The sequence below is a fragment of the Pantherophis guttatus genome, chromosome 1 (assembly GCF_059756535.1).
Source record: "Pantherophis guttatus breed Tessera chromosome 1, ASM5975653v1, whole genome shotgun sequence".
Lineage (NCBI taxonomy): Eukaryota > Metazoa > Chordata > Lepidosauria > Squamata > Colubridae > Pantherophis > Pantherophis guttatus.
Window position 1 is genome coordinate 133,506,606 of NC_142063.1, and position 16,578 is coordinate 133,523,183.

General features: G+C 36.1%; 1 protein-coding gene across 2 annotated transcripts in view; it reads left to right on the top strand.

Moving 5' to 3' along the window:
* Positions 1–2,454: 2,454 nt before the first annotated feature.
* RAB3GAP1 (RAB3 GTPase activating protein catalytic subunit 1) overlaps positions 2,455–16,578 on the top strand; it is a 32,984-nt gene continuing 18,860 nt past the window's right edge. The window contains exons 1-11 of one of the 2 annotated variants that reach the window (XM_034424168.2): positions 2,455–2,652; positions 2,822–2,877; positions 5,807–5,882; positions 6,643–6,775; positions 7,617–7,695; positions 7,991–8,110; positions 8,524–8,689; positions 9,703–9,802; positions 11,478–11,559; positions 12,325–12,393; positions 13,799–13,872. In XM_034424168.2, the coding sequence (XP_034280059.2) occupies positions 2,608–2,652; positions 2,822–2,877; positions 5,807–5,882; positions 6,643–6,775; positions 7,617–7,695; positions 7,991–8,110; positions 8,524–8,689; positions 9,703–9,802; positions 11,478–11,559; positions 12,325–12,393; positions 13,799–13,872 (1,000 nt within the window). In that variant the 5' untranslated portion in view covers positions 2,455–2,607. The remainder of the gene's footprint in view (positions 2,653–2,821; positions 2,878–5,806; positions 5,883–6,642; positions 6,776–7,616; positions 7,696–7,990; positions 8,111–8,523; positions 8,690–9,702; positions 9,803–11,477; positions 11,560–12,324; positions 12,394–13,798; positions 13,873–16,578) is intronic. The other variant, XR_009621499.2, reaches the window with a different exon arrangement.

Consider the following 16,578-nt stretch of genomic DNA (forward strand, 5'->3'; position numbering starts at 1 on the left):
AGTTTACAAGCTGTCACCAAGGTAACTCTCTTTTGGGTATTTTGTACAGTGAATGACTGAACAAAGAGGCTTAGCTGGGCTGGGCAAGCAAATGAGAAATCTAGATCTTAGATTAACAAGCTTGAGGTTTGCAGCAAAATTCTAAGAATATACATCACACATAAAATGCATTATCTCACTTATTCTTTAGGTAACCATGAGAAGATGAATGCTTTCTGGAAAGTTGATAAAAATAAATACTCTTTCTTTGCAAAAACAAATCTTAAATTATCTGTTAGACATGTTTGCTGATTGAATATTGGCAGGCTTCTGGCTTCATCTTTTGAAATTTGAAAAAAATATGACAACATCTTACCACTTCAACAGAAATGAGTTGAACATGTAGTCTTCTTCTCCCTTTTTTGTTTCTCTAGGTTTTACCATTCAGAACCTTGGCTCTGTTTACTCTATAATCCACCCCATTTCTAAGAGATCAGTAAAGAGGGTGTGCATAAGTGCACCAGCGTGCCTACCGTCCCTGTCCTACTGTCCCCATTTATTTGTGTTCATGTCCCTGTCCTACTGTCCTCATTTCCTGTGTTCATGTCCATGTTTATACTTATACCTGTTATCTTGTACACGGTTGACAAAATAAATAAAATAAAATCTCCAAGGTCTAGGTTTAAGTAATACCAGTACTTACTCTGACATTGCTAAGATCTTAGTTTTCACAACCATAGTACATAAACTCAGTCCTATGATCTTTATTTTTGATGAATATTATTTAACCACTTTAATTCTATTCTCTGTTAACTTTTGTTTTAATTGCATCCCATGAGTCAGAATCCTCTCTGAAATGTTTCCTGTAAACCGTCTTGAGTCACCATGTGTGAACAGGCGGCAATATAAATTTCCTAAAATAAATAAAATAAAATAAATAAAAGTGAATGACCCTGCCATTCAATATCTGGATTGGGCAACTCAAATGTGGGCTGGATTGATAATAAGCAGATAGATGTAGCTGGTTTCTGTGTTTTGTTTGTTTGTGTGTGTGTGTAGGAGGGACAGACAGACAGACACAGACAAAGCATGGCTTTTATTTACCTATCTGTTGCTCAGAAATAATTGAAACGAACCTTAAAAGGAAACCTATCTTCTACGTATTGAATTTGTGTACTGTACTTACAAGAAGAGACCCACTTCTTCTAAGTACAGTACTGAGTTGGCACAGAGAAAAACAAACGCCCCAAGGCCTAGACCAGGGGTCGGCAACCTTAAAACACTCAAAGAGCCATTTGGACCGTTTCCCACAGAAAAAAAAACACCGGGAGCCACAAAACCCTTCCCTGCCTGCCTATTTCTTGAGCGGCCACAAAACTAGCATATGTAATTGAATTAAACTTTGTTTTCTTCTGAAACTTTTCTTGGATTTATTCATGGTTGGCCTACTGGAGGGTTGAAAAACTCGATAAATCACATGCTGGTGAGTGTCGCACACTGGCGGTTGTGACACATATTTTTGAGTGACAGGGTGCCGCAGCAGACAGGTGAAAGAGCCACATGCTGCTCCAGAGCCGCAGGTTGCTGACCCCTTAATGTAAATGAAGCGGGCTCTGATAGATGACCACTGGATAACTTTCTATTCACTCTATTCTAAAGGCAGAAAATGCATCCGATTGGAAAAGTTACAAACTCAGCCAAAATCCTTTTGATACTTTTAGGAGGCCTCTAAATTGTCAGAAGAAAGGAACATTCTAATGACATACAGCTTAAAGGTTGGTTAGGTCAAGGGTATCCACATGAGCTATAAGTCGTTTATCAACAGAAGATAATTTGAATCTATGCTCCAGTAATTTACAGAAGAATTATGATTGTTTGGCAAGGGTAATATAAAACTTAGTAATTAGGAAATGTCAATTAAATATAACAAATGTATATGACCATATAAACTGCTGAGTTAACAGAATCCTTTGTCTTAGAAGTGTATAAAACCATTGTAACAGAGTTCTCTCTTTGTTCAAAGCTTCAGGTATAAAACTGGCTCTGAACCTATTGCGCAATACACTGTCTCTGACTAACCTAGGAATGTTGCTTTGGTCTCATCATTCCACATGGCCTAGTCTCTTTTGCCTCAGCATCAGGGTCTACCCCTCTTTCACCATATAGAAGTTCCTAGGATGATTTAAAGCCAGCCACGTATTCTTTGAGGTGCAGAGGAAACGATGTACCCCATCTTTATTTCCCACAGGATAACAGCTGGAGCGCTTTCTTTTTTTCTCTTGCCCTCTCAGTTTCCCCCAATCGACTTGCTCATCACGTTTGCGACAATAAACTAACATCAGGACCAATGGAGCTTGACTCCCTGACCACATTCCTACAGTTTTTCCTGACAACACAAGACGGACCGCCAGGGACTAATTCCACAAGCCTCTTCATCCCAAGTCTAAACAGAAACACCCCCACCGCACACACACGCAATACGGCGACCCAGCAACAAAAGGAGGGGGGGGGAAATCTCCTCAGACTCCCCGGGCCTCAGGGAGAGATCCCCCCCCCCCGATTCTTGCCCCCATCCCCGCGCCACTGTGCCACGTGCCGCGCCGCGCGCCGCCTTGTCTCCCTCCCATCATGCCCTTCGGGATGCTGCTTCTCAAGATGGCGGCCGACAGTGAGGTTCGTTCGTCGGTTGAAACCCCCTCCCCCACCCCCTTCCCTCATTCCCCTTTCGGGCTAAGCGGGAAAGTGGCGCTGCGGCCCCGGTGCTCTTTAACCCTCTTCTTTCTCCGCTCGGTGCCTCACTTGCTCACTTGCCTTCTTTTCTTTCCTTTTTTTTTTTCCACAGCCGGAGTCCGAAGTGTTCGAGATCACGGATTTCACCACCGCCTCCGAATGGGAGAGGTAGGTGCCTCACCTTTCCGCGTTGTCTCTTTCCCCCCCTTCTTAACCTGCGCTGGCATCGATGCAGTTAATGTTTAGGGATCCCCCTTGTTGCCCCGGGTCTTTCGTCTGGCTTCTGTTTTTGTATTTTATTTTATTTTTGTATCTGGGATTGCTTCGCCGGATGCAAATGTAAACGGGTAACTTACGAGAAAGAGTTTGTTGGGAGTGTTACATTGCCGACAGTGGTTGGTCACATTGGGGGGGAGGACTCGTAAGGACAGCATTTGTGAGGAAAATATAGGTAGGACATTGTAAGTATTGGGGAGTGCATACTTACTTACCAGCTGAGTGAACCCAGGTTGTTCCATGGAAGGCCCCTTTTTGATAGCGTCTCTGGTATTTAAGAGATACCTATATAAATATCTTCCGTAGATTGATTATACCGTTATTTACTTAACATTGGACAGGTGAAAAAGTTTCCAGTCTTATGTTGCTTGCTATTACTTGGCAACTCAGGTATAGTAAGGATATTATTTGTGCTGGGTGAATGATTGAGTTCACAAAAGATACTGAAGACAAATATAACAAAATATTTGAAAAGCATGTAGAATAAATGCTGATACAGTGCCTGTAATATAAAGTTGCTCCGGGTAGTTATTTACTTCTTTATTTATATTTCAATTAGGTTGCCAAACTTACATAGAATGAAAAATAAAAGTATAGAGCAGTGGTCTTCATCACAGGCTATATCAACTTCCAGGGTCCTTACTACATTTCTAGGGTAGCCGCAGTAAGTTTTTGAGAGAGCGATCGAAACTTAATTGCCAGGCATATGATATTTGTGTCATAATTCACATTCTCAATACTGATTCATTGTCTGCATAGAATTAATCATTTTTGTTAGCTCCTCCGGAGAGAGGCGGCATATAAATTTAATAAATAAATAAAATAAATACTTTGTTTTTATTCAACACAGTTTAAATTAATAAGAGGGCTAGCTTGATTTAATGGATAAAACATTTGGCTAGAAATTGGGAGACTGTGAGTTCTAGTCCTGCCTTAGGCAGAAAGTGACTGGGCTAGTCACTTTCTCTCAATTCTAGAAAGGAGGCAAGGGCAAACTATTTCTTTTAAAAAAAAGACTTGACAAGAAAACTGCTAGAATAGGACACAGTTGAACAGAATTTAAAAATGGTTTGAATAGAAAAGTGCATTTTTTCCCCAGCTAACAGTGATGCTAAGAGGAGTCACAAAGAGAAATGAGTCTCAAAGGGTGCCCTGAATAAAAAAAGGTTGCTGTTGAGCAGTGAGGAAACTAGCATTAGGGTTGTTTGATTCTCTGAAGGTGGAAGGCTGCTGTTTCATTAGGTCAGCGTTGTGACAGAGTATTATTCCCTTTCTGGGTTCTATCAGGTTCCTTGTTGAAGGGATGTGACTCAGAATATACAGAATATATCAACTGTCTGAAATTACAGGGTGCAAATATGAATTATCTTTATTAATTACAAAAGTGTTATTAATAGTTTCTATTTAAGAACCTATTTCAACATTTATGTAAGGATGCTCTGAAATTATGCTATATTAAGCAGAAATATATCTAGGTATGACTAATGAGTTAAGTAATTTTTATATTTCAGCTACTATCCATATTTATTAGAAATAGTTATCTGTTAATTCTGAGTATGCTTTCTTAGAAGTAAATTCCATTGCATTCAATAGAACATATTTTCTACAATATTTATAGGAAAATTAATCAAGTTGGCATTTCAGTGCAATAGTATTTTGTATGCGCTATTGCTGTGTGTTTTTTCAGTATATTTGTTTTTGTTCAAAGCAAAGATGAGGAATAGCGTGTTATGACTTCAAGCTGTATTAATTCTCTCCATCAGATCAAGCTGTGATCTTTAGCAAATGTTATTAGACAGTGATCAAGTAGATGAAATTGAGTCTTATTGTTCCAAATGAATCAGAGGAGACAGTAGCTACGCAACTTGCAAAACAATCGACCCGTCAGTTTGGCTAAACTGAATTTAAAAAAATCTGTTTTTGATTAATTCATATCATTATTAGGATCTGATTCACCATTTCAAAATGCAGATAGTCCTCAATTTAAAGCCCTTCATTTAATGATTATTTGAAGTTACTATGGTACTGAAAACAATGATTTATGATTGTTTTCACACTTATGACCATGCAGCAACTCTGGTTACCTGATGATGGTTGCAGTGTTCCACATGTGATCACCATTTGAAACCTTTCCAGTCAGCTTATGACAAACAAAATCAATGGGGAAAGTCAGATCCACTTAATGATGGCATAATTTATTTATTATATAATTCACTTAATGGCAGTGATTTGCTTAACAACTGTAGCAAAAAGATTATAAAATGGGGCAAAACTCACTTAACAATTGCCTAACTTAACAATGGAAATTTGGGGCTGAATTTTGGTCGTAAGTTGAAGACTATGGGTCAGCACTGCTTTTGACTTCCTTGTTTATTAACTTGTGTTGAGTTATGCCTGTGCCTGGAATGCCAATTCAGGATAATGACATTTACTTTTAATGCTTTGGGTGATATTTCCCTAATAATGTTTGATTCTTAAATACATTTCTTCTATAAATTATATGTGCTCACTTAGCCTTTTTTTTCCTGAATATGATCAGTTGTAGATTTAAACAAGACTTTGTGTTGATTCCTGTTCTTTGGAATTATTTTACCATAAATTAGTTCATAAGACCCCAGCTCTGATATATGGTTGTATATAGCACATTGCCTTGATCTTTTTGTGATCCATCGTTTGATAGCTGTTGTTTTAAAATTTGGAAAAAATGAATTAAATATGAATTTTCCTTTAAATTAAGCAAAAAAAGGTATGTTGTTGGATTATGTTTATTTTTAGAAACATGGATTTTAATACTAATGATTTTCAAACATTTTCTCATTAGGTTTATTTCCAGAGTTGAAGAAGTTTTGAATGACTGGAAACTTATTAACATTTCTTCAGGCAAACCTTTAGAAAAGGTAAGGATGTTTGCTTTGGAATTATTTAGAGGCCAATGTAAACATAAGAAAAAGTAAATCACAGTGAGTCAACATGTGAAAATATAGTGTGGCCTTAATTTAAATTAGCAAAATAGTTGCTAGTTCACTAGTTAGGAATATTCTGTGATTATTTCTAGTAACAAGGCACTGTTGTTTCACATAATCTGAATATATTTTTATTACTGAATGATAAAGATGTCATCTTTACAAGATACATAACATATAAAGCAATTATTTCATTAGGTATTTTTCAGATTCATTAAACATCAAAAATGGAATGCTATTCCTAAGTGTCAGGCAAGCAAATGTGTACTTGTGAAGTCATTAGGAGCTGAGTCAGTTCCAGTTCAGTTGATTGCTCTGAATGTTTTGAGGAGTTACACAAGGAAAATTAGAATCATCAGCTTTTAAATTATACTAATCTTTTTTGTTTTTCTGTCTTTGAGCTATGATTGTTTTTATGAAACATTTTAAGAAAATATTTTATTTTTTAAATAATTGATTTATATCTGCTTTGATTTAAAAATGATACAAAAATACTAATCAATAGGTTAGGAAGAAAGAGCCAATGGAGGTTCAAAGGAATGAAATTCTATTTCTATTTTGTTAAATTTTTCATAATAAACATAAAAATGCTTTTCAGAGTAGCAATGGATTTTTACTATGGCATTTCCTATGAAATGTGATTAAAAGTATTTCAGATAACTTTTCTGATCACATAATTATGTCTGATATATAGGGTGTATATACCACTGAAACATGGGAAGAGAAATCTGATGAAATTACTTTTGCTGATTTTCGATTCTCTGTGACGCATCATTATCTAGTCCAAAAATCAACTGATAAAAATGCAAAAGATGAACTAATAGAAGGTGGGTACATTTTTAAGTGCTCAAAAAAATCTTTAGCTCATAGCATTATTTTTTTATTTATTAAATTTATATGCTGCCTATCTCAGTGTCAAGTGACTCTGGCTAGCCCAGAACATCACTTTTTATTGTGATACACTGTGAAGTTAGTACTTGTAGACAATGTTATACTCTAATAAATTACATATTTGATAGCTTGCTCATTAAAGGAGCATACAGATATATGGTAACATTTTTAAAAAGAAGGCATCAACTTCCATTTTTATTAGATAATTGAAGAGGACCCAGTTTGTGGGGGCAATAAGCTGACTTTGTATAAAACATACAAAAGAATGAAGGCTATTGCTTAACGCATTGTAAGCCGCCCTGAGTCTCTGGAGAAGGGCGGCATATAAATCAAATTTAAAAAAAAAAAAAAAGGGAAATATATAGGTTGATAACTGATTTGGTGTAGTTTGGTACCAGTTTGACCTGGCACAAAGTCAGCTGGATGATCTTGGGCCAGTTACTCTCAGCCCTAGGAAGTAGCAATGGCAAACCACTTCTAAAATCTTACCTTAAAAATACAAGGACTTGTCCAGGGACTGACTGACTCAAAGGACCCAAAATCAAAACCAAGGGCTGATATGCTTATTTTTTATTTAGTAGTTGTAAAAGTGTATTTACGAGGACAACTAGAATTTACAATTTTACAATAATTAAACTGATTGATGTCTTATTAAATTTAATTAAAATTGTTTATATGGACTAAAAATCAAATTACCCATGTTGGCTGTTTAATCAAATTCTTTGTTCTACTTGAAACTTTAAAGACTTAATTGTTTCATCTTTAATGGTTTAACAGATGCTCTTCCTGTTGCTATGCAAGATCTTCTATGCATGAACAATGATTTCCCTCCTAGAGCTCACTGTTTAGTAAGATGGTATGTCTGTTATTTAAAATCTTACATTTTAATTTAAGAAATTAATTGTAAGAATTTTTAATGATGATTAAATAATACATTTCATAGACTAATTATTTATGCCACAAAATGCAAGATACCAAAAAGAATATTGTTAACATAGTGGTTTTGCCTGATGTTAGATCATGTTTAATCTTTAGTGGGGCTTAGCAGAGAGACCGTTGTTTTAATATTTAAATAATTGTGAGAGATAGATGCATCTTAATCCTCTTAATCTTTGAAATCTAAATTTAGTGGAATATTTCATTTGTTCTAGGTATGGCTTGCGTGAACTTGTAGTTATTGCACCAGCAGCAAACAATGAGGCAGTTCTTAGCGAATCCAAATGTAATCTTCTTCTGAGTTCAGTTTCTATTGCATTGGGAAACACAGGCTGGTAAGTAAATTTTTATCAATAGAAGAGAATATTTGTAGCTCAGGGTTGAACTGTGGGTCCTTGCCGCTTGGTTGTTTTTGTGCAGGTCTTTCATTATCCAGCTAAACAACATCTTCAGTGCTGGAAGGGAACGGGACTAGACCTCTGTTTATATACAGTGGTGAAGTTAACTTTTATAATCCTGCATTATTTGTTGTAGCAAAGTAGGTGCACAAGAAGAACCTTGTTTTACTAGCTTGCAGAAACAAGACAAGATGCTAACAACAAGCAGAAAAAAAAATTATATAAAGTTGCTTCTTTGCTGAGTTTTCAGTGTGGTTTTTTCCTTCAAACGCTACATTAGTGATTTTAATCAGTCTAGTCCTCCAAGAGTACAATCATCTTTATTTGAAAACATTTTCAATATTTTTCAGCCAGGTGCCAGTATTTGTGCAAATTCATCACAGACACCGGAAAATGTATGTTGGAGAGTGTCAAGGTCCTGGAGTCAGAACTGACTTTGAAATGGTTCATCTTCGCAAAGTACCCAGTCAGTATAGTCACTTATCTGGATTGTTGGATATCTTCAAATCTAAGATTGTGAGTATAGTTTGTGTATGCATGTGGTAGGTGCATGAAGATGCCCCAAATGATCTTCCCAAAAGTAGCAAGTGCAGTAACTCTTATGCTAGTTAGTTCTCAACTTACAACCACAGTAGAGACCAGAAAATAAGTTAAGTATTGTGTTCATTAAGTGAGGCACCATCTGACTGTACCTTTTTTTGCCTTGGCTGTTAAGAGAGACATCAGTTGACCTTCTGCGAGCTTCCCTGTTGACTTTGCTTGTCAGAAGCCAGATAGGAAGGTCAGAAATGACTTATGTGATTGCAAGATTCTGGAACTATTGTAAGCGTGAGCTGGTTGCTAACCACCTGGATCACTATCATGTGACCTCAAGGATGCTGCGATGGTTGTAAATGCAAGGGTTGATTGTACGTTACTTTTCCAGGACTCTACAGTTTTGTGAACAGTTCTTAAATGAATGGTCATTAAGCAAGGACTACCTGTATTTTGAATGGGCCACTTTAGGTGAGGTTACTCAGAAATGCCATGCAGATTAAACATTTTTGAAGATTGTGCTATATCATGTACCATTTATAATTTATTCAGACTTTAGTTTTCCTTAGTTTTTATTCCTACTGTTTTTGATCTGATTAAATATGAACAGTATACTGTAAGTAGGGAAAGGTTTCAAAATTTAAAGTTCTGCCTTTTCACTTCAATACAGAATGATTACAAATGACTTGTGTTGTTCTCTGTCACATATCCAATGCCTGGGGAAAGTCTTTCATCTCACAAATTATGTCATTTCAAATAGAATGTTCACAAGAGATACATTTTTTGTGAATCAGTCTTAGTTTGAACTTTAAAGTGGTTCAGATAGACATTGCTAGAATTCAGCTGTTTGCGAAAAGTATTCATATACAATTTTGAAACTCTATTCTTCAGAAATATTTTCTGTTATATTATCTGGGTTAAAACATAAGATTAGGAATGTCTAATGTTTTGGACCTCACAGTTTTTGTGATTATTCTTATTGATATGTTTTCCAGGGCTGCCCGTTAACTCCACTCCCTGCAATTAATATAAGTATTAGGCTTACATATATACTTCAAGATTGGCAGCAGTATTTCTGGCCTCAACAACCTCCAGGTAGGAAACCAATTTATTTCTATTACAATTTCATGTTGTGGAATTTAGTACAAAATTAGATGAGAACCTAAGAAACATGCAACAAGAATTCTTTTTTTCTTTCCTGTTTTGTTTATAGGACAAATAAATTAAAAGTTCAACGTATATTAAATACGTGACAGCTGCTTTGAGGCTAGGGTAAGGGGAAAAAAGACTTTTGTTCCTCACTGTAAATCACAATAGCAAAAGAATAATTTTATTTGTGGGTCCTTGTCTGTTTTCTTGCAGACCTAGTTGGTAAACTAGGTAGATATTACTTAGTTTGATAATGAAACGTCTGCAAGAAACTCAGAGAGTACCAAGGATTCCACAATTCCCCCTTGAGCTACAAATATTTTCTTCTATAATTTTGTCTTTTTTTGCAGTTTTTTAATTTTTCTTAATTTCTTAAATTATATTTTTAGCTTTGTGACATTTACTTCTGATTTCTGGCAGAAAACTCATATTGGGCAAAATTTATTTACCTAACGACCACCGCAAAATAATATAAAAAATATTCCAATTATGCTCATAAGTTGAGTATTACCTGTAAAATGAAGTATTCATGCATTAACATTAACAGGTTACCACATGTATTGGGATTCCTATTCATTCTTTGTAGTAGATTTAGTTGCTCAAGAATCTGTTATACCAGTGATGGCTAACCTTTTTCTCTCTGTGTGCCAAAAGTGCACACGCACAACAGCACACGTGCATGCTGTCACCCATAATGCAATGTGCGCCCCATGCAAGTGCGCACGCCCCCCACGCATGCACACGTATTTCCTGCCCCCTGCGCATCCTGAAAATCAGCTGGCTGGCGGGAGACGCACATGCACATGCGCAGTAGAACTGAAGTGGACGACGGCTTGCGTGCCTGCAGAGAGGGCTCTGTGTGCCAGCTGTGGCACGTATGCCATAGGTTCGCCATCACGGTGTTATACTGATACAGGTTGTCCTCAACTTATAACAGTTCATTTAGGGACTGTTTGAAGTTTACAACAGCACTGAAAAAAGTGACTTATCATTTTTCACATGACCATTGCAGCATCCCCATGGTCACATGATCAGAATTTGGCCACTTGGCAACTGGCATGTATTTATGATATTTGCAGTGTTATGGGGTCACATGATCTCTATGACCTTCTGACAAGCAAAGTTAATGAGGAAGCCAGATTCATTTAACAACCATGTTACTAACTTAACTGCAATGATTCACTTAACTGTGGCAAGAAAGGTCATAAAATGGGGCAAAATTCATTTAATAACTGTTTCACTTTGCAACAAATTTTCGGCTCAATTGTCATAAGTCAACGACTATCTGCACATATTTTCTACTACCATCTCCATAATGCTAATGATTGCAAACTGAAGAATCTGAACTTTTTTCAAGAAGAGGTTGTGTAGAAATTGTACGAAACTTTTTTTATCTCTTCACCCCACTGTCCCTCATAAAAGGTGAGATCAACATTAAGCAGAAGATTAAAATTTTGTGCCTAAAATGATCTTACTGGTTTGTTGTGGCAATATCATCCTTTCTTCAGATGGTAGGAATTAGAATATATATTTAATATGGAATAATATGACAAAATGTTTATAATATATGTATGTATAACTATATGAACTGTATAAACATAACTATATGTTTTGCCAATAGATATAGATGCTTTAGTTGGAGGTGAAGTTGGAGGCGTAGAATTTGGAAAGTTACCATTTGGTGCCTGTGAAGATCCTATTAGGTAAGGAGTTTTTTTTTATTATTATTATTTCAGACGTCTTTTTAACAGAACTATTGCTTATGCAACTACATTGTGTAACATATAAATAAGGTGTTTGATAAGTCCTGCTATCCATGTATTAAAGTTACCAGATCTATTTCTTCTGTAACCTCACTGTTAGAGGACACAGTATTATGGCAATGAATAGGCATGCATAAATTCTCTTTAAAATTATTCAGTGAGTTATAGGAAAATATTGGGTCTCTGCTGCATATTTTAAGAAATAAACATTGGTATGTATAAAATAGTAAGTTTGAATTTCCATAGACAGTTAAAAACTGTCTGAATTATAAGCAGCCATTTGTGTATCTTTCCTACAATCAATGGGAATATGCCTTTTTTGCAGTCACTCATTCTAGTAATGGACAGTCTTTTGGTGCTAAAGACCATACTTAATAATTAGGAGGCTTGATAGGTGGGTGCAGCTATGCCACACATAAATCAGGGATTTTTGTTCCCCCCTCCCCAAGTTTGAGAGGGGTTTCTTTCCTTTATTTTCTTCCAAGTGATGCTAAGTGTAGTTTAGGTTTATATATATTTCTTTCCCAAAGTGATGCAAAATCACACCATCAATTTCAAGTGATCTTTCATCATTGAATAGTTTTGATCTTGAGATACCCTCATGAGTAACTTCCTGTTTCTGCAAGTCTTAAGTTTGGATCCATGCTAATACTTGTTTTGTTATAATTTCAAAACTTCTTATAAAAGTCATGCTTCTACTTCCAGTGAACTCCATTTAGCAGCTACATGGCCCCATTTAACAGAGGGCATAATTGTGGACAATGATGTTTATTCGTAAGTACATACTTTTCTGTTTGATTAGATTTTATAGTTCAGAATTCCAGAACTCTATTTTAGTCACTTCTCCATTTCCCATAGAATAAATATCATTAAAATTGTATTTAAGTTTTCAATTCTATACAACAAGGCTTCCTATAGAACTGTGATGGGGAACCTATGGCATACGTGCCAGAGGTGGCACGCAGTGCCCTCTCTGATGGCACATGAGCTGTTGCCCCAGTTCAGCTCCACTGTGGATGCGTGGTTGCCTCCCACCGGCCAGCTAGTTTTCAGGTCTCTGTTGCGCACGCGCAGGGGCATGCACGCATGTGGGGGTGGGGCACATATGCGTCGGTGCTGCACGCACATTGCATTTTGGGGGTTTGGGTGCGCTTTGGGCACTCGGTCCGAAAAAGGTTAGCCATCACTGCTATAGAATGAACATTGTAGTAATGTTTGTAATAATATTAAGATTGACTTTGCTAATGTGAATGTACATCCGTTTAATAAGAGATGCAGTTGAATCCATTCACTCTGAATAAAGTACACTATGCAGTAATAGTTTTTTTATGTGAATATTGTTTTTTGTTTGAAAGAATCAGGAAAGCAGGAAACACTGATCCGTGGTGATCCAACATCAGCATAAAAACCTTGGTTGAAAGAGAACTTGCTGTACTTTAAGCAGTCTATTCTGGAATGACTTATATACCAACACTAAGATCTTCCCAATACTTAGGAATTGTTTTTTCTTTTAGGAAAAGTTTGGCAGTTTCAGAATTAAGTGGTGGCTGCTTTTCAAGACTTTGTTCTAAGAAATTGAGCTAGAATCACAAGAAAAGCCTTGTGAGCCTTCCCATACCCTGGAATTAGGGAATGATTTCCAGGTGAGGCATCCCCTGGAAAGTAAAATAGTGGCAGCAGGAACTACCAAGTTGCTATCCTAGGAGAAATTGAAACAGGAGCAAAGACCAAGGAGCTCCTGGGAATGGAGATTTGGATCCTTTTATTTACCATCCTGAGGGCCTCAGAAATCCACGACACACATTGAGACTAATACGCTAATTTGAATAATTAACAGGGAAATTTTCAGAAAATGTTCTAATTCAAAATTGTCTAGACTATTTTAGATTATAAAAACAACCACATTAGTCAAAAATGGTAGAGAGCCTACCTAAAAAATGGTTCCCTATCTTTTATTTTATTTTATTTTATTTTATTTTATTTTATTTTATTTTATTTTATTTTATTTTATTTTATTTTATTTTATTTTATTGGGGTTTATTTTATTTTATTGGGGTTTATTTTATTTTGTCAGAGTATGCTAAAGATCATTGTCAAAACTTGGTGTTTTTGTTCAAACACTGCTTTTCAATGTTCGGGTGAAACAAAGTTAACGTATTATTTTGTTTTGTTTTTAAAGAGACCTGGATCCTGCTCAAGCACCTCAGTGGTCTGTGAGAGTCAGAAAAGCTGAGAATCCACAGTGCCTACTGAGTAAGCATTCTCGAGCTTTATTCTATCCTTTGCCTTTTTTTCTTTCAAATTACTGGTAGTCCTTGACTTACAACAGTTCATTTAATGAATGCTCGAAGTTACAATGGCAATGAAAAAACTGATTTATGACCATTTTTCACACTTAAAACAGTTGCAGCATCCCCATGGCCACGTGATAAAAATTCGGACACTTGCAACTGGCTCATATGTATGACAATGGCAGTGTCCTGGGGTCATGTGATCACCTTTTTCAACTTTCTGACAAGCAAAGTCAATGGGGAAGCAAGATTCATTTAACAACTGGGTTACTAAATTGATAGCTGCAGTGATTCACTTAACTATGGCAAGAAAGGTTGTAAGTTGGGGCAAAACTCACTTATCTGTCTCACTTAGCAACTCAAATAGCAGACTCAATTGTCCCAAGTTGAGGACTATCTCTATTACAGCATGATATGAAGTTGATATAGCACTGTGTGACTATACAGTGTGTGAAAAGTCCATGTAGATTTTGTGGTAAAGAATGCAGTAAGAACAATCTTCTATTTTTTTCTATGTCTTAATAGTTAAAATATGTTTCTATTTCAGAAAACAGCACTGGAATGTTTTGAATGTAAAATTTGGATTTTTAAAAAAACTAATAATTTTATGGCTTCATTTGCTATACTTACCATATTTTCGGAGTATAAGATGCACCAGAGTATAAGATGCAGCTTAGTTTTTGGGGAGGGAAATGGGGGGAAAAAAATCTGCCTACCAGGTATTCATCTGGCTAACGTCCTTAGTCTGGTCAGCTTCAGCACATTAGTTTGCTGGTTTTATCCCCTGCTTGGGATAAAAAACAGCTTCTAAAGCACAACTGATCTTTGGAGAGAGAAGCAATGAGAAAAGCAGGCAAACCATGGAGATAGCTTCACTCGCTAACACATCGTTAGGGCTGAAAAAAAACTTCACAGCTGAGAGTCGTAGGGAGCAGGCAAAGTGCTTTACTCGCTAGCTGTTAGGGTTGAAAAAAAAGCTTCGAAAAAGCTACATTCGGGGTATAAGACACAACCAAATTTTCAGCCTCTTTTAGGAGGGAAAAAAGTATGTCTTATACTCCGAAAAATATGGTAAATATTCATATGTGGGTTTCAACTTCTGTGATAGTAATAAATTATATTAATTCTTTTTTTTCCCATATTTTTAATTATTAACATATATAAAAAAATAAATTAACATACATAACATACCTGAATCATAATATATAATATATAACAATATACAGAATACAAACAAACAACAAGTGCTCCCCCACCCCTCGGGATCATTCCTGCTTCCAGAATCTTAAAGTTTCTTCTGGTGGTGGTTTCCCTCTTCCTCCAGAAAACACATATATTAGGAACTGTTTCCAGATTCCATTGAAATCGTTTACCTTCATTATACTCCTCCTTACTTTAATATTGCAAGTCAATTTATCATTTTTGGCAATATCCCATACCTCCTTATACCATTCTTCCAAATTATAAACACCTTGTATCTTCCAATTCCTACCTTCCAATGTATCTTCCATGTAGTACCTTATATTAATTCTTAACGGCATATGCCTGATCTAGAAAGCTCCCTAATTTTCAAAAAAGGCAATTTGTATCTTAATTTTAAATCTAAGTGAGCTTGAACACACTTTGTTTCAGGTCTTAAAATAACACACTCAGTTGATTATTGGCCAATTACATATTTTCCAATTAAAATGTGGGATTTGCGTTGACAGAGAAGACAACTTGATTTATATGGTTAGCTATTCATAGTTAATTTTGAAATCCTTATTCTCTTTATTTTCTTAATGGCTTTATTTATTTATTTATTGGTTCGATTTATATGCCGCCCTTCTCCGGAGACTCAGGGCGGCTTACAATGTGTTAAGCAATAGCCTTAATACTTTTGTATATACCTGCTTAGTAGGGCTTTCGCCCCCCACCCCCCAAGTGGTGTTCTTTTTTATATAAAGTCAGCTTATTTCCCCCACAATCCGGGTCCTCATTTTACCTACCTCGAAAGGATGGAAGGCTGAGTCAACCTTGAGATTTGAACTTGCAGTAATTGCAGGCAGCTGGTGCTAGTTAACAGCACTTAGTCTGCTGTGCCACCCAAGGCTCTTACATGGTTTTCTCACAATGTTTTTATACAGGCCGTCCTTGACTTGCAACAGTTCATTTAGTGACGTTCAAAGTTACAATGGCACTGAAAAAAGTAACTTATTACCATTTTTCACATTATTACACACAGCATCCCCATGGTCATGTGATCAAAATTCAGATCCTTGGCAACTGAATCACATTTTATGACCATTGTAGTGTCCTGGGATCATGGGTAGCTTTTTGTGACCTTCTGACAAGCAAAGACAATGGGAAAACCAGATTCACTTAACAACCATGTTACTAATTTAAGAACTACAGTGATTCGCTTAACAACTGTGGCAAGAAAAGTCGTAAAATGGAGCAAAATTCACTTAACAAATGTTTCACTTAGAAACAAATTTTTTGGCTCAATTGTGGTCGTAAGTTGAGGAATACCTGTATTTATGCGAGCATCTTAAATCCTAGTTACTCTTACAATATGAAATTTAAAGCCCTCCCATTAACCAATTGTTTAATTTTAGTATTTAATGTAAATTGCTAATTATAGGTTTGATAGAATAGAATACTTTTTCTAATAAATCCCAATATTATT